Source organism: Nannochloropsis gaditana, assembly GCF_000240725.1.
Source record: "Nannochloropsis gaditana CCMP526 unplaced genomic scaffold scaffold598, whole genome shotgun sequence".
Classification (NCBI taxonomy): domain Eukaryota; class Eustigmatophyceae; order Eustigmatales; family Monodopsidaceae; genus Microchloropsis; species Microchloropsis gaditana.
Genome location: NW_005803355.1, coordinates 1 through 18,682, shown reverse-complemented (window position 1 = coordinate 18,682; position 18,682 = coordinate 1). Strand labels below are relative to the sequence as shown.

Genomic DNA, 18,682 nt, shown 5'->3' with positions numbered 1-18,682 from the left:
ATGCCATACTTGATTTTCCTTCACGCATCTGTGGATTAAATAGAACACCATGGCTGACGGAGGTTTGAGTAAAATGTACCAATTGGTGCAGTGGTTGTCGAATCAGAAGGACGTAGACGCGTTCTTAGAACCTGTCGACTGGAAGACTCTGGGGCTCACCGATTATCCATTAGTGATCTCGACCCCAATGGACTTGGGAACCATCAAAGGCCGTCTGGAGAGTGGACACTATACTAAGCACGCTCAGGTCGCTGAGGATGTGCGCTTGGTGTGGAACAATTGCAAAACCTATAACCAGGAAGGTTCTTACCTGTATAAGATTGCGGATAAGCTGGCGGGCAAATTTGAGGAGAAGTACAGCAAGATCAAAACGGAGGAGCCTGATGGCCCCGAGGATGAGAACCAGCCACCTTCGCTTGAAGACAAACGACAATTTCGTGAGAACATGTACAGGATCACTTCGGATCAATTGGGGGAGATCGTACAAACATTGGAGCAACAGTGTCCTGAAGCAATAGCCAAGGTGGGCAACCAGGATGAGATCGAGATCAATATCGACAAAGTCGCACCGCGGACATTTCATTTCCTGGCGAACCTGATCAAGAACTCACTACCCGACAAAAAGGTAGAAAGGCAACGGCATTGTGGATAGCGAGGCCAGGGGCCATACGGGGACTCTCGATTGCCGGTGTCATGCGCCTCAATACCATTCTCACGCTCAGTACAATCACTGCACATATGCCAGGCATCGGCGGCCAAGAAACAGAAGAAGGCAGCGGCAGGGGGAGCTGCACCCCCGGCAAGCACGAGCGGGTCCGTGCCCGGGTCCGCGGCTGTGCCAACTTCAGGGTGAGGGGCGACATGTTGCGAAACGATTGCGGCGCAAGGTTCGAGGAGCACGGCAGCTTGGATGGTCCACCAAATCAGAGGGGAGGTATGAACCGAATGGGTCCTTGCAGAGGTTCTTCCGAGTTGGTCGGGGGAAGAGGATGATGCAAGAGGAAGAAGCGGTGTGTTCGCAGTGCGGTGCGTGCTGTTGCGTACAAAGGAAAGTGCACCACGCGGAGCGCTTCCGGTCCTTTGTCACTCGATACGTCGTGTCTCGCAGACACCGCTCGGAGAAAGGGCCGGTCACGGGGATAATTGAGAGAGAAATTAATGAAGCACGAAAGCAAAGGCGTGTTTGATACATGAAGGTGCCGCTTCCTGAGTACAAGCACTCCCCTTCGTTTGATTTAAAGGAGTGTCTGCCGGGTACTTTTGTGCAGCATGGCTTCTAACGCTTACATTGTTGATGCATGCGCTGAAACGAAGGTCATTAAGACATGATATGCTACTTTTTCTCTATTCCCTCACACCGCCCTCTGCTTCCCGAGGCGCCCACCAATCGATGAGCCTCAACACCCAATATTTATGACGCAGACGTGCAATGTCCGCCTCGCATGAGATCCAGTCGTCCCGACACACACAGTGGTCGATTTTATTTTCTTCCAACCCCAGGGCCACAGCTTCGTATGCTTCATGCATCACAGGGGACAAGGGGAGGAGGTCCCGTGCGGGAAAAGCCCGACAGTCCCGACGGCGGGTGCCAGGCATTAGTACATCCCCCAAATGCGAAAAGACGTCCATGTAGATGCCATTTTTGTGGCGGTGGTAGTTGCGGAGATCCAGGAGTTGGTTGTTGTGGTGCAGAGGGACGAGACCAGGGGGGCTTTGGGAGGACTTATCCTTCAAGAATTGAACATGGCCGTTGACCTTACGCGCGACCTGTAATGGGGAGCTTAAGGTGTCCGTGTTCCCCCTAGCCCCTTCCTCGGCCCCTCCCTCCCCCCCCTCCCTCCCCCCCTCCCTCGCCAGAGGGGCGCGCCTTCAGCAGGTACCCTGGCTCGCATTCACGCACGGACACCGTCTTGCCCACATAAAACATGGCCAACGCCCAGGTGTCCTTGTCGCCCCACAAGGTGGCGTACGTGAGTGCCTGGCACGGCCCATTCAAGGCCAGGGACACGGCCAAGGCGTCGGCGTTTCGACGCTTGTCCATCACGACACAGGAGCTGTCGAGCTCCCTCCCGTTGAGGGCCCGGGCGACCTGCCGGACGTCCAGGCACATACCCTGCAGGATATACCGCCATTGGGCAGCGTCGATGCTGACGTAGTCACTAAAGACGGCGAGGCCGTGTCGGTGGTAGGACGGCAATCCGAAGAAGCGGGAGGCAGGAACAAAAGGAATGGCCCCCGCATCGAAGAGCAAAGCCTCTTGGAAGGAGCAAGCTTGCATGGCGTAGGCTTTGGCGGCGTACCCTCTAAGTGCCTGCAGGGAAGGAAGGGGCTCCAATGTCCGAAGGCCCCGGGCATGGAGGTTACTCAAGGCACTTTCCAAGTCGAGTAGGCGGACATCAGGCAATGCTTCCAATGCTTTCAGGACAGGACCTTGGAAGGCTTCCTCGGGCCCCGAGTAAAAGATTTCGATAGGAAGGTCCTCGTGCAATACCGTTCTCAAAACAAGCGCTGTGACGTAAGCGCCCGCAGCCTGTCGAGCTATTGCGCCAGATGCGGCAATAACGATGCCTTTCCCGTGGAAGAGGGCATCGGGCGTGGCCATAGGGGTCGCCGGGGTAAAGTTAAAAGCGCTGCCTAGTAAATGCAATGAAAACGGAGCTGCTACCGGATCAAATGGCGTGCAAACAGCATCATGCCGCCCGGTGGAGCTTAAGATCGGTCCGGGGAGAAAAAAGCCCGTTTGGAGAAAAATGTTTATAATTATAAGTCCCGCGACCCCCGAATCACCCATTTCAGTGAAAATGCATTTCCGACGGCACGAGTACCAAATGTCGACATGTCTTGTGCCTGTATTCGCTAGTGCCTGCCCGACAAGCATGATGGTGGCATCTTGAAACGAAGGACGAGGGAGGAAAGGTTGCTTTAGTAGCTAGAAGGCAGGAGGTTATTGCTCTGGTGACTAATTATGAGGACGAGACTGCTGCACGACGCTTGAGTAGGAAAGCGATAAACCGACAATCACGACATCATTTCTGATGGAAAATGCCCGGATTCGAGATAAGGGATGCCCACTTCAGGGGTGCGTCGTATATTGACCCGGGGGAACGGAGGGTATCAGAGGAGCTGGCACGTCTTGCTTTCAGAGATCGCTCAACGGGCATGGTATCCGCACGTCCCATCGTGACCTTACTTTGCATTAGTTCCCGTTGATTCGCGTCAGGACTTGCAGGACATATGCACTCAATATAGACCTGGTAGGTTAAGTATACGTGTGGATATTTTTAAAAGTTACATAACTGTCCAACAACCGAACATCAGCAGGTCGTGGGCTTCCACCCTCACGCAATGCGCCACCGGGAGGAAACCTTTTCGATACTGTCCGCTAAGTTGTCTTCATGTCCATTGGGAACTATGCTGGCTTCGTAAGGTAGAAACTTCGACGTTGATACGGCGGGGTATGGACGAGGAGGCGCCTTTGCGCTTTTACGGCTGTGGCATCAACTCATTTTTCCAGTTGGGGCCGCTGGTGAGTGAGTGCCCATCCCAGAGCGCTGGCGCGGCCGCACAAGCAAGCGATGACGGTAGTGGCGCAATCATACAAGGGCAAAACATCCACTTCTCGTCTCAAGAGAAAAAAAGCGTCCTGCACCTGCCTCAGCCCCTAGCCCTGGAGCGTTACGTGGCCGAGGAGGACGGGCTCGTGCAAGACATCGCATGCGGGGCAACATTTACAATTGCCTTAACGTCGAGAGGAGTGCCTTACCAGTGGGGAACAGTAAATGGTGCGCGGGTACCGGGGGGACCATGAAGAAAGAAAGTAGTGGTTTTATGAACGACAAGCGATGTGACAAGGACCAGGTCTGAGCCCTTTCCCTCCCTCTTGCTGACAGGACGGGCCTATCCCGAGCCCTCGCGGGTCTCATTAGGCGTGCCGCTGAGATGTCTGCAAGTGAGCTGCGGGCGGAAGCATGCGCTGGCGCTGATGGAGGGGGGATTCGTGACGAGTTGGGGTGAGAGGCAGGGAGGAGATCTCCAGGGGGAAGGGAGGAGGGAGGTGTTGACTCATCGTCAGAGAGAACGGCGTGGCGTGTGTCCTCCCTCAAAGGCGTTGAAAACTCAGCCGTGCAACTCTCACACCCTCCTGATTACTGTCTGCGACAGGCGTGGGGTACTTTGGGCAGCTCGGGCAAGGGGACAATCTGTCCAGCGACAGGCCTCGGCTCATCCACCATCTGGACCCCCCCCGACTGGGAGGAGACCGCGTGGTGGCGGTGGCCTGCGGGGGCCAGCACTCGGCAGTGCACACGGCCGGGCAGTCCGTCTTCTGCTTCGGCTTCAATCGCTACGGCCAGGTGGGACAAGGCCAGGCGTGCAACAAGATCTCCACCCCGCGGCCCGTAAATATGAGTGGGATAGGTGAGGACGTGGGATGGGTCCTGGATCAAACAATTGCAACATATACACATATGTGTGTGGGGAAGGCTAAGGGGGAAGGTCAGGCGGTGGGCGGGTAAGGATCTCTTCCCCCTGGGGTGTGTGAGTGTGGCGGAAGGGACGTTGGTAATGGAGGACGAAGTGGGCGGCCCCAACGCATTCCCGTTGCTTTTCCCCACTTTCTTTCCCGCTCCCAGGCTCCTCCCAGATCCGTCAACTCGTGTGCGGGCGCCATCACACCTCGGTCCTGACGGATAAGGGCCAGGTCTTCAGCTGGGGCGCGTCCTCTTTTGGCCGTTTGGGTCTGCCCGACCCCAAGAAAATCGTGGGCCTACCCACGGAGGTCCCCGCCTTCCGGTGCTGCCCGCTGGCGGCCCTGGCCTGCGGGGATTTCCACGTGCTCGGCTTGGGCGTGGACGGGCGGGCCTACGCCTGGGGGTACGGCTCGGAGGGACAAGGGGGCCTAGGGGCGACCTTGCATTTGCGGACCCCGCGTCCCGTGGAAGGCTTGGAGGGGAGCCGGATCGCTCAGATTGCCTGTGGCGCCTGGTGGTCGATGGTGGTCACGGAAGCAGGGTGCGTGGGCGGAAAGGGGAGGGGTGGGTGGCGGGGCGTTCTGGTGTACGTGGGGGCGGGAAAGGGGGTTCGGGTCTCGGGCAGACGCCGGGGGGAAAAAGGGGACCCGGCGGCCCAGAGAGGGCGTGGAGGCCAGCCGTCGTATCTCTCCCCGGATGAGCCCTGCTCTTTCCCGCCTTGGCTCGGGAGGAATCGTGTAAACCTTCCCGCATGGCCCCTCATCCCGTGTCTCCTCCCCCTTCCTTTTCCTCCCTCGCACCGTAGTCGCCTTTACACGTGGGGCTATGGCGACGGCGGCTGGCTCGGGCTCGAGCGTGCTTCCAAGCTCCCATACGTGGAGCCGTGTCCCCCAGTCACCAAGTATGGGGCCACCTGCTCCTTTGACAGCGATTTCAACGCCTGTCTGCCGGCCGTGGTTTCAACGTTGTCGCACCTTCGCGTCGAAAAAGTGGTGGCGGGGGGGGGGCACACCATCATCATGGCCAGGAGAATCCAGAGAAGGTTTTCACGGGCAGAAAGAAAGGTTGTGCAAGGATTTGATGGACATGAAGTCGGGGAAGGGAGGGCGGGGGAGCAGGACCGCAGGGCAAGGGGAGGGGAAGACGTGCCGTACGCCCTGATGGAATCGATCTCCTTGGCAGATGCGGCGGGGGGGACGCGAAGGGATTCGTCGGAAACAGGAGAGATGGGGATGCTGGGTATGGAAGGGTCTGTGCCTCATACCAGCCGGCATGCAAACAGAGCCTCGAGCGTTGAAAATGCTAACGAGAGCACCTCTTCTTCCTCCACGTCCTCCTCTTCTTTTTCTTCCTCCTCACACGCTCCGGCGTCTGTCATGCCCAGCACCTGACTTACAAAGACGCGGAGCCGTAAAAGCGGTCATGTACAGAGCATAAACAAATACTGGACGATAAGGGCGCACGTAAGGAAAAAGTGATGGAACGTATCAACATTGTACCTTCGTACTTCAGTTTCTCGTAATCAGTGGTGACAAAACTCGACTGTTGCGCAAGCACCGTCAATTTTTCCTTTTAAGCTACCCATGGACAGCATCTTTGTGGAATCTTTGGACTTGTTGACGACGCAGCGCAAGGATTTATTTATTTCATTGTTCCCCGTCTTTTCTTGTCCTTTCCCCCGTCGAATGAACCACGGGGATGCCCGCTTAATGCAAGTCCAACAAAACAGAAGAGCGTGTATACGTCGTGACAGCACCACGCCGTCAATCAAATTGTGACATGCCCATTCATTCAACATGCTCATGAGCCTGGTCGCGATTCCGGGAAGCACGCAGGCATGGTATTAAAAACTCGGTTGCCCTGTGGCGGGAATTTTCGAAGCTCCCATGCAAAATATTACGCCATCGCTGTGAGCTGGTTTTCATCCGGACTCGTCATTGTGCCCATAGTCGTCTTTTACTGTGTCTTTCCTCTCACGCGAACACACCATTTTTATAGCAATGCTCACCGGCACATATTTTTTACCCTTCCGCGTAAATTAGGTTTGCGGGGCCGCTGCACTCTCCTCTCTGCGTGCATCGAGACGAAAGCACATCATAAGCAGCAGTCCATGTATGCGCCGCAACGATTGGTGTCGGCTCAAATCCTATTCCGGCATCCTTCTCTTCTGTTTCTTCCGGTGCTGATGGGGCTCTGTACGCTTGTTCCCGACGTGACTCGTGCTTTTACGCCGCTGTACATATCAACCCCCCCCGCGTCGTCGCCCTCCGTAAGACATTCCTTCGCTTCACCTTCAGCGCGACAGTGCCAGACGAGAAGAAGAAGTCCATGGGATCCTACACACGACCTCATGCGCCATGCGATGCAAACAGTTGGGCACGATGCGGCGGTGGAGACGGCCTTACCCTTGCTTTTTGGCTCGTGGACTCTGGAGGAGAAGCGTGTGATTCAACCCCTGTGGGGTATGAAACCCGTACGCCACGCGGGCGCCTTGGGTATACCCGATGGTTCATCTTCCACATTCGAGGTCTTGCTGAAACCTAAAGGTCGCCTGGATCAACCGGTGGACAGCGCGGTGCGGGGCTTGGACTGGACCCTGAACTTCAAAGACATGTACGCCACGGGCCGCTTGGAGTTCAAAATCGTGCATCCCCCCCCGGACAAGAAGTTGATCGCCAACGACCAGATCCCCCACATTCATTACTACTCTGGGACGTTTTGCGACGGTCTCAACCGTGTGGAGGGCTTTGTAGAGAGGTACGCGGATATCGAGGATGAAAAGTTAGGACCGATCCGAAAGAAAGTGAGGATCGGGAAATTTTGCCTTGAGAAAAAGAAGGAGGAAAAGGGGGAGGCGAAGGATAGCATGGTGGCAGCCAGTCTATTGGCCTAGGACGGGGGGGGGCGGCTTACTGACCACCCCACTAATGACTTGTCCTGATAACGTCGGGTTGAATATGTGAGGACGTTGCGTGAGAGGCAAGTGCGTCGGGCAGCCATGTACATACTTCAGTTCCGTCTAGGAAAAAGGCCTGCCAATGTATTTGAATGGGGAATGGTAACCATATGTGTTCTGAGAAGAAACGGTAGTGAAAGACGTGTTGTAGTGTACTTCTAGCATCTATACCGCCTGGGTGGATCGGAGTCCAAAGCGCAGGACCGGGTCCGTGATACGACGGATCGTGCCACGTGTCGCCCCTGATGTGCCCTGCTTCAAGAGGCTTCAGACAAGGAGGACTCGCGCATGTGGATGCCAGACACAGAAGAGCGTTCCGATGTGACGAAAAGTCCTTGATAAAGAGTCAACGCTTTAGTTAACATACATACCGCTCTACACAATTTCTTAGTTCCTACTGAGGGTTTAAACTGCATTTATAGATGCACGGTGCAGGTCGCTATTGTTGATTTTATAGGCAAAGACAAATCGAAATTGAGTCTTCGGGGAAGCTCCATCAATCACGGTGTCGGAATTCTCGGCCGAGAAATTTACAGCCAGGCTGAAATTTTCCACCAACGGACAGAATACTGCGCGTACAAACACCCACTTGCATTTTCTACGTACAGCGAAGGTCATTAATCTTGTAAAAGATATTCATCTCCTGCATATAATCCTCAACGAAACACACTCAATATGGCATGCACTTAATCGCCATTGAAAAAGAAAAAAGTGTACACGATACATAAAATAATAATATTTTTGCCCATGTAGGCACAACTGACGGTTTGTCGCTCTTCACCCGTCCATTGAACAATCACGATCGCTTTGTGATGCTCTAAAACTTAATCTCTGTATGGTAAGCACATGTCATTAAAGCCCTTTATATCAAGGACAGTTTTGTGTCACTTGACGGAACACGATACGCGGTACTGCGTTCTAGGATCTTCTCCCGAGAGAGTCGCTGATACTTGCATCAGGTCCTTGAAGCCTTGGCACAGATAAGACAAGGATGGCTCGATGTGTATCAGCTTTCTATTCGCTTGATTTTTATTTATGGCATAATTGAAGCATGATGGTTGCGGACGCTGGTGATTTGACTTCGGTTACCTGACCAACTTTGACAAATGGAGTGTGTGAATTTAAGAAATAACTGAATTCAGTTTCCTCGAAAGAAATACCTTGAAGGAATCTGTTACAATTTTTTCCTTGCTTGCCCTGCCATACCCACGCTTTTGCCACGATCTCCAGACAGAGATCCCATGATGGGTGGCAACGATGGACATCTCCCGATGAGCACTCTTCCCCCGCGCGGCCCAGTAACCATTTGGACACTCGAGACTTTGGGGGCATTTTTACGTCTCTCGGACTGGATGAAGTATTTTCACGCGTATCAATGCGTTTTTAATATCTTACGCGTACTCGTGTTTTACGCTGGTGCAGCGTAATTCTCTCTCACCTGCTGATTTAATCTGATAGAGTATCGGAACAAATACGATCACCGTTTAAAATAATATCGAAGGGAAAGTCTGCAACTTCGTCATCTTATTTTTCTTTGAAATCTTGTTAACCGCTCTCTTCCAATTTGGGTGGAAGGAGGACGACAATAACATTAATTGTCCATGTATACATGTGCTGCACACATACATGTATGCGAAAGTTCGGATTTTGAGGTCGGCATAGGGCGACAGCTGACGTTCGCGGACGCCAGATCCAGGGTATGTCAGCATTGCGTGACTCAGGTTTTTGTTCCATTAGGGGTATGACGGAGGAAAGCCGAAGGTTGTTGAGCGACAAAAGCTGGCAATCACTGTATTCTGACAGACACATGCTTTTTGGTTGACTACTGCTGTCAGCCATTTTTGGTCGTCCATCGTTTTTGTTTACTTGGCTTCATACCAGATCTTCGAATGCGTTGCCGTCCTCTCCTCCACCACTTCACCGTATGTGACTCTTACTTTATGTTCTACACACTGTACAGGGAGTAATATGAAGCCCTACCCGATTGTCACTATTGCGACTCTAGCCATTGGCGCAGTAGCTGTGCACGGCTTCGTTATCCCAGCCCCATCGTCTCGACGCATCTCGCACGATCCTTGGAGCTCCACCAGGTTTCTGCGATATGTCGACGTGTTACAATCCACAACACTGCCGTCTGACACACCTGGTATCAGTAGTAATAGCATAGTAACCAATGGCTTGTACCCGTCCGATCCAGTTGACGACGCAAGCTGTGTATCTACAGAAACAAACCTTCCAATCTCCTTGAGGAACGACCGTATCGTTGAGAAGAAGTCAAAGCGGAGAGGTCCACCGCCACCTGTCATGGTAGCAGACGGTGACGTCCTGGAAAGTTCTTGGATCCATCGCTCGTACGTGGCCACACATTATCTCGTCACGCTGGCAGCTATGCAACAGGTGGCGTCTACGTATGCGGGTAACGGGGGGGTGACGCCCGGGGACCTGACAATGTTGGCCGCGACGACGGCTTTCTCCGTCCTCTTCTCCGATTTTTTCAGCGGAATTTTCCATTGGTCGGTGGATAACTATGGGAACGGAAAGACGCCGGTGTTGGGCACAGTGATCGAGGCCTTTCAAGGGCACCACGACGCGCCGTGGACGATCACGTACCGGCAATTCAGCAATAACGTGCACAAGATTACCAAAATCACCATCCCCGCCATGCTAGCCGTTGTAGCCCTTCACCCGTCTTCTCCTCTCGTCACGTTGTTTGCAACTCTGTTCTTCAATCTGCAGGTACTCAGCCAGGAATTCCACAAGTTATCCCACTTGTCCAAGCCTCCCGCTTGGGCGGTGAGGCTTCAAGACCTGGGCCTGATTATTTCCAGGAAAGAGCACGGACAACATCACTCCAGCCCATTTGAAAGCAACTATTGCATCTTGACGGGTACTTGCAATCGTATGTTGGATGAAAGTGGGTTCTTCCGGTTTTTGGAGAAAGCAGTGTACGATGTGACCGGCGTGATGCCGAACTGTTGGAAGCAAGGCTCTTCGGAGTTTCGAGCAGAGATGTTAGTGGGAAGAAGAGGTGGAGCGGACGCGAATATGGTGGACGAGAAGATGGAATGAGAGGAGTGACGCGGCAAGTTGCTCGGAAGGGATAAGGAGATAGCGAAGTCCTGGGAAGCCTGTCCAGCATGTCCTCGACGTTGGGTGAAGGGAGAACAGAGGCTACTCAAGACATGCGAAACAAGGGAGAAGAATGTGAAGGTATCCAAGATGTATATTACCATTTGTGGTGGTGTCTCGGTGTGTTTGTGCCAAGGAAGCGGACCGGTAGGACGCTGACGCACATAGCCATGCTGACCGCACCCCTGCCCCGCAATTGTGGGAGGGGACAGGGCCAAGAAGAGTAACCGGAACCAGAACGATCTCAGTGCAAACGACAAGAGTGCAGCGTCTCCGTGTTGTGCTTGGTTACTGAGTTTTGTCGAGGTCCCCTGTCGATCAGTTCGGATACTTGAAAAACTGATGCGAAATTTTGTTCACTGGAAGGGTGGTTCCCGCACCGGGGTGACAAAGCGCGACTGCGGTGAGACCTGAAACATTCAGCCGGAAACATGAAAGAAAATGTTATGTTTTATAGCCTGGAGCCCATCGTTCGCGCCGGTTCGGTCTTGGTCATGATTTTTTTTCTGTAACTGTTACCCCTTCATCTCGCTGCCTGCTGAAGTCCTTCGACGGGGCGAAAGCACTTGTGCCTCGAGACCATCCGAATCCTTTGCAGGTACCCCTTCTTTCTATTCCCCTACTCATCTTCGGCTGACAATTTTCTCTTGAGTATCCCCGCATAGATTCCTACACCGGACTCTGGTCTATCGGACCCTACCTCATAGTCTGGATGGCCGTGCGCGTTTAGAACTCTTTGCCCTTGTCCGAGTTGTTGATGCCCAGAAGCTCCACTTCGAAGACCAAGGTGGCACCGCCGGGGATCTTGGCACCCTGCGAATGATTGGGGAAGCATGGTGCCGTGACAATGTTAGCCGTCTGAGGGGGGGACGAAAGTGCTTCAAATAATGCAATAAAGGAACTGTGTACAAAAAGACAGCCGTTTGCGCAACAAATGGCAAACATTACGGTGGTGAACGTGACGTATAGCCGACGTTGACCGAGCATGGGATCAGGGCAACGAGATGACTCACCGCGCCACGGTCTCCGTACCCAAGAGACGACGGGATCGTCAAACGACGTTTCTCGCCCACGCCTGTCAAATCATGGAGGGATAACGCCGGGCGGGCGGCGTTGAGTAGGCCCAGAGACGAATGGGGGTGCCAGAGGGGATGAAGTCGACAGAAACGGGCACCGAGAATATGTTCCTTGATAAACCAAGCCCCCCTATTCACTTACACATGTTCAAGAGGCCATTGTCCCAACCCTTGATAACCTGTCCAAGCACAGTATGGAGCGCGTGAGAAAAGGTCTTCGTGTCAACGGAAAGCCGCGAAAGGAGGCATGTCAAAGAGGAAGACGCACCTGGCCCTGCCCCAGCGTGAATTCGAAAGGTTGGTTGCGGTCCAAGCTTGAATCAAACTTGCTCCCATCCTTGTACAGGGTCCCCGTGTAATGCATTGACAACATGTCACCCTTCTTAGACTTAATGTCGCAAGAGTCCGGGCGGAATTTGACACCTACGCGCTGTTGGAAGAATATCACTGTGAGGCCCCTCACACCTTTGAACAAGACCCTCCTTCCGCGTCTCCCCTTACCAATTTCTCGTTCGGGTCGAGGTCCACGCCATCCCCCTGTTTAGCAGAGGCCGTCAAGACCACCACGGCCGAGAGAGTCAGGAAGAAAAGGCGGCGAAGCATGGTGGTTTTCGGGAGTCGCTGTATCGGGATTGGTTTGAATCAGCATGTCGCTCAAATCAGCCATTATCGGGTTTCAGTTGTGGGGAAAACCACGCCCGAGAAATATCTACCTCTAGTTCACCACGCGCAATACCATAAACGAGTAAAATTTGCCAAATCCACGTGGATGGCAGCAAACATTAAGCGTGGCCTTTCGAGGGTCGTGGGGGGGCTTTTATTTTGAAACGATGTTTTCTTGGGCGAGTCTCATCCGTGCTGGCGATATCCCGACATTGCGGAGGCTAACATGAATCTGTTACGCTTGCGCCCATGCCACAGAGAAAACTGGGGGCTTCTCAGCATTTCATCCTCTGCCTGGCAATTTTGTCGGCACCCCTAACAAGTCGAAAGCAAATTTGTAGCACGAGAAGCCAGGACACTCCTCGTCCATCCCTGCTTCTTAACCGGCAAGGAACCTCCTCCTGTACAGTGACCAGTTTTGCTCCCTCGCCCGCCCTCGCAGTTGCTCCCCTATGGTCATGGTCGCCACTTTCTTTCTTCAGTGCAATTGAAACCTCTCGCGGGCACAATTATCCGTGCGCCTGCCAACACGGTCGGGTTCGAGGCTGGCATCCTCTTACGAATGCACCGTTAGTCCGAGCCTTGGGTGACAACTTTGAAGACCAATTAAAGCAAACGACCGCCACTACTCATTCGTTTGGACCTGAGAAGCTTTCCACCATGCCCTCAACCGCATCCAGGTCAGCTACAACGCTTCGAGAGATGGATGTCCGCGTCCCGTCAAGGGACGGTGTGCATATTGCCTGCAAAGTTAGTAACAAACGAAGCCCTTACGCGGTCGTCATATCTCACCCCTACGGACCGTTAGGAGGCCATTTGGGAAACAACGTCGTGTGGGCTCTAACGCAGCACCTGTCTCGTTTCGGGTTTACGACCCTGCGGTTCAACTTTCGGGGCGTCCTCCCGTCCACGGGTCGCACGTCTTGGACGGGGGCAGGAGAGAAAGCGGATATGCGTGCCGTCTGCGAGTATGCCTTGACCGCGCTTCAAGACCCGCCACAAAAACTTTTGATCGTGGGGTACAGTCATGGCAGCGTGGTAGGCGCGGCCCTAGGGGGGGAAATGCCCGAAGTGCACGCCTACGCTGCAATTGCTTATCCCTTCAGTGTCGCTTTCGCTCTGACACTGTTCAATCATCGGGGATTCCTGGATTCGGCAGCACGGGGAAACAAGCACAAACTGTTTGTCATGGGGAGCCAGATCAATTCACGAGGATCGGTGCCTTTGCTCGAAGGACGCGCGAGCTTCCCCCCCCCACCGAAGTGGTGACCATGGAGGGGGCTGACCACTTCTTCTTTGGGAGGGAGGCATCCTTGTGTGCAATTGTTCAGACGTGGCTCGAGAAAGTGTTCGGCACTGATGAATTGAAGCTGGTTACGGCGTCGGCTGATCCTCTTCCTCTCGCCCCTGTGAGTGCCTCCCTCGCGGCCGCGCAATTGCAGGCGCCAGCCGACCGAGGTATGGGCCGTCATGGCTTCGAAGGGAGGACTGAGAGTACGGACGGAATTGAGCACGGAGACCTGTGACGCGGGTAGGCAAGAGCTAATAACCGAGCGAGATATTTGATACCCGACTGGAGTATCTGGATTTGATTACGTCTTCTTTCGGGACCAGCCATTTTTTTTCTTTGACCGACTTACCGACTAAATCACATGGTGAGACGTGTCGTGGAATTGTGTCGTCGAATCAATCGCCCGACACAACAAGAACCTCGACCTAACAACGTTGGACAGATGGATTACTGCACTTCGAGAACTTCGGAGCGCAAGGTATCTCCAACCTAACCAGAACGTGGGGCAGGAGACTCATGGGCCAGGAGTACAGGAGTCTCCTGCCCCATGATTTTGGTTAAGTTGGAAATACCTTGGTCGAAGGTGGACGTGGGAAAGGCCTTGCGCCCCGAAGTTCTCGAAAAGTTCAGTGCACTAGTCACAAAGTGTCGGGCGAACTACTTCTGGAGCCTCTATTTTTGAGACCAAATTTTTGCTTTCTTAGTAGTTTTCGCGAAGACGTTCAAGGTCTTATCGATCGCACTCTCGTAGCGCCGCTCCCTGCGGCGATTTCTTTCTTCCGCCAATCCCTCCGGGCCATCCCAGCGCTCGTACGCCTTGGCCCGTAGAAGCCTTCGACAGTATAGTTTCATCTTTTGGTATTTCGTGTTTCGAGGGTTGTTGCGTTCGAGATAAGGCATTACGCGCATGGTGCCTTCCTGCAGCAGAAACTCGGCGACCGCATCTCCCTTCGTCACCAGCCCGTACTCCTCCTCGTTATTGTTCTTGCATGGAGTACAGACAGTAATACGGAACACATCGTGGTACATTGGGTCCACCAGCCCGCTTCCACATACTTCACAGGACGGCCCCTTCCCTTCCACTTGTGTTGCTTTCGGCACGGGGGCACTAGGTGCCGCCGTCGGGACACTGTCTGTGGAGTCTCCCTCGTCCTCCGGGCCTTCTCTTGTAAATCCTCCCTGAGCTAGCAGGTTTTGAAGGGCCTGACTACTGCTTTCGGGCGTATTGGTATCGGCCGCGGTGAGCTGCAGTTGCTGTTCCCGTAGAAGCTCGGCGTGCTGCTGGAGTCTTTCCTTTTCCTTTCGTGCGCGCAAAGCCAATGCCCGCTTCCGATTTTCTTCTATTCTGGCCCGCTGCTCATCTGTGAGCATGTTTCTGATGAGTCAAGAAGAATGTTTAGTATGTGGTCACTTTTCTTTCTAGGCATGTGAAACGAGACGGAGGAAGCGCAGCAAGACTTGGCGATACTTCGTTCAGTAACTACAAGCCCGGAAAGCACTTTGATTGCAAAACATATTCATTGAATTTTCGTTTCTAAGTGTTTTTCACTCCACAATTTTTTCATCCCACATGAAATCTAGGTATCGACGTAATTTGTATGCAATGATTCGGTACGTCCGCCACAACAGTTCACCGCACACGAAGTCGACAACCTCCCCACCCCATAAACCCACGCTGAAAATTACTTGCTGCGCTGCCACGACAGGGCAAGGTGTGGTGTATGTTTGAGGATCCCCTTTTACCTATTGATTCGTAAATTGACTCATTAAGGGATGTACGCTGCCGGCATTTTTGATTTGTAGACTACGCGTTTGCACTTTCGCGCAGAACGAAGAGTCAGAAAACGCGACAAGAAATCCATCATATGCAGGTTGCCACCTGCTTCCAAGTTTGACATAGCTTCCTTAACATTCACGTTGCTTATTATGCGTGTTTAATTGATATTGCACAAGCCTTTCGAAAGAGCCTTCTGTTCCAGTACCAAAGTAAAATCAACCAGTACTCGTTAATATGATCAAAGCGCAGAAGCCACACTTCAGAACGAAGCGTGCTTATTTCCCATGTCGAATGTTTCTCTCAGTTCATTCACAGACGACTCAAAACATTTTCCGCCCGTGAAAATTTAATATGGCCCGAGGGATCCACCAGCAAGTCCTCAATGACACCATCGCCGTTCACTACCATAGCGAAACGTTGCATTCGCATGCCCATCCCGCGCGCTGATCCATCCAGCTCCATATCCAATGCTTTCGTAAGAGCATGGTTCCCATCCGCCAAAAATGTAATCGCGAGAGGTTGCCTTTGCTTGTCAGTCCCCAAGGTTCTGGCAAAGGCGTCCATGACAAATGCTGGCATGGCAGAGATGAAAGGAAGCTGGCATTAATAATGATGGAAGACTTAGGTTCGACGCGTACCAGACACATTCATTTCTTTCCGTTCGTACCGTCCGCGGTGCTGATCACGTATATGTCATCTATGCCCTTGGCTTGCAAGCGGAGGGCTGTCTCGATGAAACCGGGGACGTGGCTTTTTGAGCACCCAGGCGTGAACTGTTGGATCATTTATTGGTTAATTGATTGCAGCACGCTCGATTTCGACGCGATGGTAATGGAGTGGGCCTTCCACAGACTTCGCGATCGACTTACCGGTCCTGGAATGCCCACGAAAATTACGCGCCGTTTGCCTTTAACAAGTTGCCAGGAGCGAACAGAAACTGGTTGACGAGGTTTATTGTCGGAGTGTGCAGGCTCCAAAACCCAGAGGTCAACATTTGGAAACAAATCACCAACTTGGGAAGGCATTGTCTTGTCTGAATCGTAGTGGTTTAATGCCTCAAGCGTAACTGCTGCTCCAGCCAGCGCCCATGGGATGTCCCTGTAGAGAATTTCATCCCCACATATGTGTATTCGCAAATATTTGAATAAATTCTCATGGTGGGGAAGAGGAAACTGTCCTTCAAAATGCCGCTGTACCATAGCACACCGTGATCGCCGCCCGCGACAAACAGGGCCATAAAACCTTCAAGACCGCCGAATTGAATGCCTTGACAAGCCACAGAAATTCACCCTTAACTTGTCTGTGTAGGTGTGTAATACGTCCGTACAGATGCTCTTTTCCTTGTACAATTTGTGTGTTTCGTTGTCCACGGGTAGGCCGTTCAATGTACCAGAGATAGTATCTTACCAACGGGAGGCTATCTGCATCATATTATTCTGAAAGACAGCCATGTATCAGCACACCTTTACGCAAATATCTGCGCCTCAAGCTCAGCAACAATATCCGCAGCAATATCAATACCCCTACCATGGAGCGCCACCGCATAATGCCTCGTTTCCCTCTAGCATTTATGGGAGCTATCAACCAGCCCAATGTCCCCCGTCCAATCCGTACGCAGCACACATTCATCCTCCATTTCATGGGAATATGAGCAGTTCCACCGGTCCTCCGCCTCCTGAGACATACATCTGTCATTCATGTGGACAGCGAGGCGTGCACTGGGTTACAAAGTGTCCGGTCGTCGCGGGGGTCCGGCCGCAAGAACAGCAACAGCAGCCGCATGCCCCTAGACTTTCGCTTTACTCCTCCAGCATCCCTCGGCGCCCAGAGAGTCTGGCTCAAGATGTGCAGCATCATTCTATGGTCATGGCTTCATCTGCCCAGCAGGGGTCAGAAGCCCGGCACGACCGACCCACAAGAGCAGGAAGAGGCAGGGGAGGAAGAGGACATCGAGGGATGGGCCGCGGTGCGGGGGGAAGGGATGGAAAGGAAAGGAGCAGGTGGCCATATGGAGAGCAGATCTTGGAGAGGACGGGTGGCGGAAGCCGTGGAGACATCTCCAACCCCTTTTCGACTGACAGCACGCATGCCTCCGTCCCTGCCTGTCCTGGACCGTGCTCGGGGCCCACGGGAAAGGAGAGCACCGAGGCAGCCTCTTCAGTGGGAGGCACAAACGTGGAAGGTGAAATGCATCGGTGCCAGGCTTGCGACAAGTCCTTTGAAAGCCAGGCGCAATACCAAGCCCATGTGGACGCGCACGAGACCTGCCAGCACCCAAACTGTCACTTCCAAGGGTCCCGACAGGTGGTGGGAGGGCACTACCGGCTGGTCCATGGCAAATATAAGGGCACGGGCTTTCGAGTGATGAATGTGGAAGGTCGACGGTACCGGATTCTGGTGGGGAATGCGCCGGAGGAAGTAGAGCAATGGCGGGAAGAGCGGAGGAAGCATTACCCGACGGCGCAAGCGGTGGCGAGGCGGGTGGAGGAGGCGCGAGCGAGGCTCGGGCGGGGGGGAAATGGAAGGAAGAGATGGCGAGACGTGGTCGAGGGGGCAGAAGGGGGGGGGGAGGAGAAAAAGCTGGCGATCGGGGAGGGAGCGGGACAGATGGGTGGCCTGGTGGGTGGTGTGTACGCTAGCGAGGAGGAGGACGAGGGCAGAGGCGAGGGCGAGGAAGGGGCCGAAGGACTTGGTCCAAACGCGTCAACGGCGTCTCCCGGCGTTGTCGGGGAAGAAGGGGAGGCCGGTGCCCGGATTTCTGTCCTCCACGGTGTTTGTCGTGCCTACCTGCGGAGCCAATGTCCCTTGAACGCGACGCGTTGCCGCTACCGGCACGGGCCCCGGAAGGGCTCGGGAGGCTTGTATTGTCGGTTTTATTCGAAGCCAAGGGGTTCCTGTCACCACGGGGAGGCGTGTCAGTTTGTCCACGACCCGGCCTTGAAGGCGGAACTGGAGCAGTGGGTGGGGGAGAGACGGGCGCAGAACCAGGAGGCGCGAGAGGGGGGCGGTGGGGCCGATGAAGGGAGGAGGAAGGAGGGGCGGCGGAAGATGCACCTGGAGGGGCAAAGGAAGGGAGGTGGGGAGTGCGAGAACAGAAAGGCAGGGGGCCCAGGGCGAGAGCCGACCTTGTTGAGACGGCTGTTGGGGCTGGAAGTGAACAGGGAAAGGCGGCTGGTGTTGGCCTCCATCCGGTACTTAGTCCGCGCCTCCTTCTTCCACGCAAAGCCTTCCTCCCTCCCGTCCTCCCTCCCGTCCTCCCTCCCGTCCTCGTCCTCTTCCATGGGACCTTCCCCTCGGACAACGCTGCTGACGGGCGACGCC

General features: G+C 54.0%; 6 protein-coding genes across 6 annotated transcripts; 4 read left to right on the top strand and 2 right to left on the bottom strand.

Annotated features, from left to right (window-relative positions):
- Window positions 1–42: 42 nt before the first annotated feature.
- On the top strand, window positions 43–1,195 carry NGA_0194301 (bromodomain containing protein). Its single transcript, XM_005854172.1, has 2 exons — window positions 43–625; window positions 746–1,195. Exons 1-2 carry the CDS (start codon window positions 50–52, stop codon window positions 851–853), a joined length of 684 nt encoding a protein of 227 aa, XP_005854234.1. The 5' UTR covers window positions 43–49; the 3' UTR covers window positions 854–1,195.
- Window positions 1,196–3,319: 2,124 nt separating this feature from the next.
- On the top strand, window positions 3,320–5,630 carry NGA_0194410 (hect domain and rld 4; the record flags this gene model as incomplete). The annotated part of the gene is made up of 6 exons (XM_005854173.1): window positions 3,320–3,782; window positions 3,891–4,010; window positions 4,162–4,416; window positions 4,632–5,010; window positions 5,275–5,511; window positions 5,534–5,630. Coding segments are annotated over 6 exons (1,551 nt in total), but the record flags the coding sequence as incomplete, so codon positions are not given.
- Window positions 5,631–6,819: 1,189 nt separating this feature from the next.
- NGA_0194600 (uncharacterized protein) lies at window positions 6,820–7,362 on the top strand (the record flags this gene model as incomplete). Its single annotated transcript, XM_005854175.1, has 1 exon — window positions 6,820–7,362. One exon carries the CDS (start codon window positions 6,820–6,822, stop codon window positions 7,360–7,362), a length of 543 nt encoding a protein of 180 aa, XP_005854237.1.
- Window positions 7,363–9,729: 2,367 nt separating this feature from the next.
- NGA_0194500 (uncharacterized protein) lies at window positions 9,730–10,494 on the top strand (the record flags this gene model as incomplete). Its single annotated transcript, XM_005854174.1, has 1 exon — window positions 9,730–10,494. The coding sequence occupies one exon, from the start codon at window positions 9,730–9,732 to the stop codon at window positions 10,492–10,494; it is 765 nt and encodes a 254-aa protein (XP_005854236.1).
- A 541-nt stretch (window positions 10,495–11,035) lies between these two features.
- NGA_0194100 (peptidyl-prolyl cis-trans isomerase fkbp2-like protein) lies at window positions 11,036–12,255 on the bottom strand. The gene is made up of 5 exons (XM_005854170.1): window positions 12,132–12,255; window positions 11,899–12,060; window positions 11,773–11,809; window positions 11,568–11,629; window positions 11,036–11,367 (listed from the first exon to the last, which is right to left on the bottom strand). The coding sequence occupies exons 1-5, from the start codon at window positions 12,231–12,233 to the stop codon at window positions 11,281–11,283; spliced, it is 450 nt and encodes a 149-aa protein (XP_005854232.1). The 5' UTR covers window positions 12,234–12,255; the 3' UTR covers window positions 11,036–11,280.
- A 3,212-nt stretch (window positions 12,256–15,467) lies between these two features.
- On the bottom strand, window positions 15,468–16,465 carry NGA_0194200 (redoxin domain protein). Its single transcript, XM_005854171.1, has 3 exons — window positions 16,231–16,465; window positions 16,029–16,134; window positions 15,468–15,933 (listed from the first exon to the last, which is right to left on the bottom strand). The coding sequence occupies exons 1-3, from the start codon at window positions 16,384–16,386 to the stop codon at window positions 15,671–15,673; spliced, it is 525 nt and encodes a 174-aa protein (XP_005854233.1). The 5' UTR covers window positions 16,387–16,465; the 3' UTR covers window positions 15,468–15,670.
- Window positions 16,466–18,682: the final 2,217 nt, after the last annotated feature.

What these genes read in the sequence shown, in the direction of transcription:
- NGA_0194301 (XM_005854172.1), top strand. Translation starts at nt 50, where the DNA reads ATGGCTGACGGAGGTTTGAGTAAAATGTACCAATTGGTGCAGTGGTTG. An exon ending in ACTCACTACCCGACAAAAAG is followed by an intron (nt 626 to 745) that starts GTAGAAAGGCAA and finishes CACATATGCCAG; the next exon opens with GCATCGGCGGCCAAGAAACA.
- NGA_0194100 (XM_005854170.1), bottom strand. Translation starts at nt 12,233, where the DNA reads ATGCTTCGCCGCCTTTTCTTCCTGACTCTCTCGGCCGTGGTGGTCTTG. An exon ending in TCACGCTGGGGCAGGGCCAG is followed by an intron (nt 11,810 to 11,898) that starts GTGCGTCTTCCT and finishes GTGCTTGGACAG; the next exon opens with GTTATCAAGGGTTGGGACAA. An exon ending in CAATGGCCTCTTGAACATGT is followed by an intron (nt 11,630 to 11,772) that starts GTAAGTGAATAG and finishes ATGATTTGACAG; the next exon opens with GCGTGGGCGAGAAACGTCGT.
- NGA_0194200 (XM_005854171.1), bottom strand. Translation starts at nt 16,386, where the DNA reads ATGCCTTCCCAAGTTGGTGATTTGTTTCCAAATGTTGACCTCTGGGTT. An exon ending in TCGTGGGCATTCCAGGACCG is followed by an intron (nt 16,135 to 16,230) that starts GTAAGTCGATCG and finishes ATGATCCAACAG; the next exon opens with TTCACGCCTGGGTGCTCAAA. An exon ending in CGTGATCAGCACCGCGGACG is followed by an intron (nt 15,934 to 16,028) that starts GTACGAACGGAA and finishes CTGCCATGCCAG; the next exon opens with CATTTGTCATGGACGCCTTT.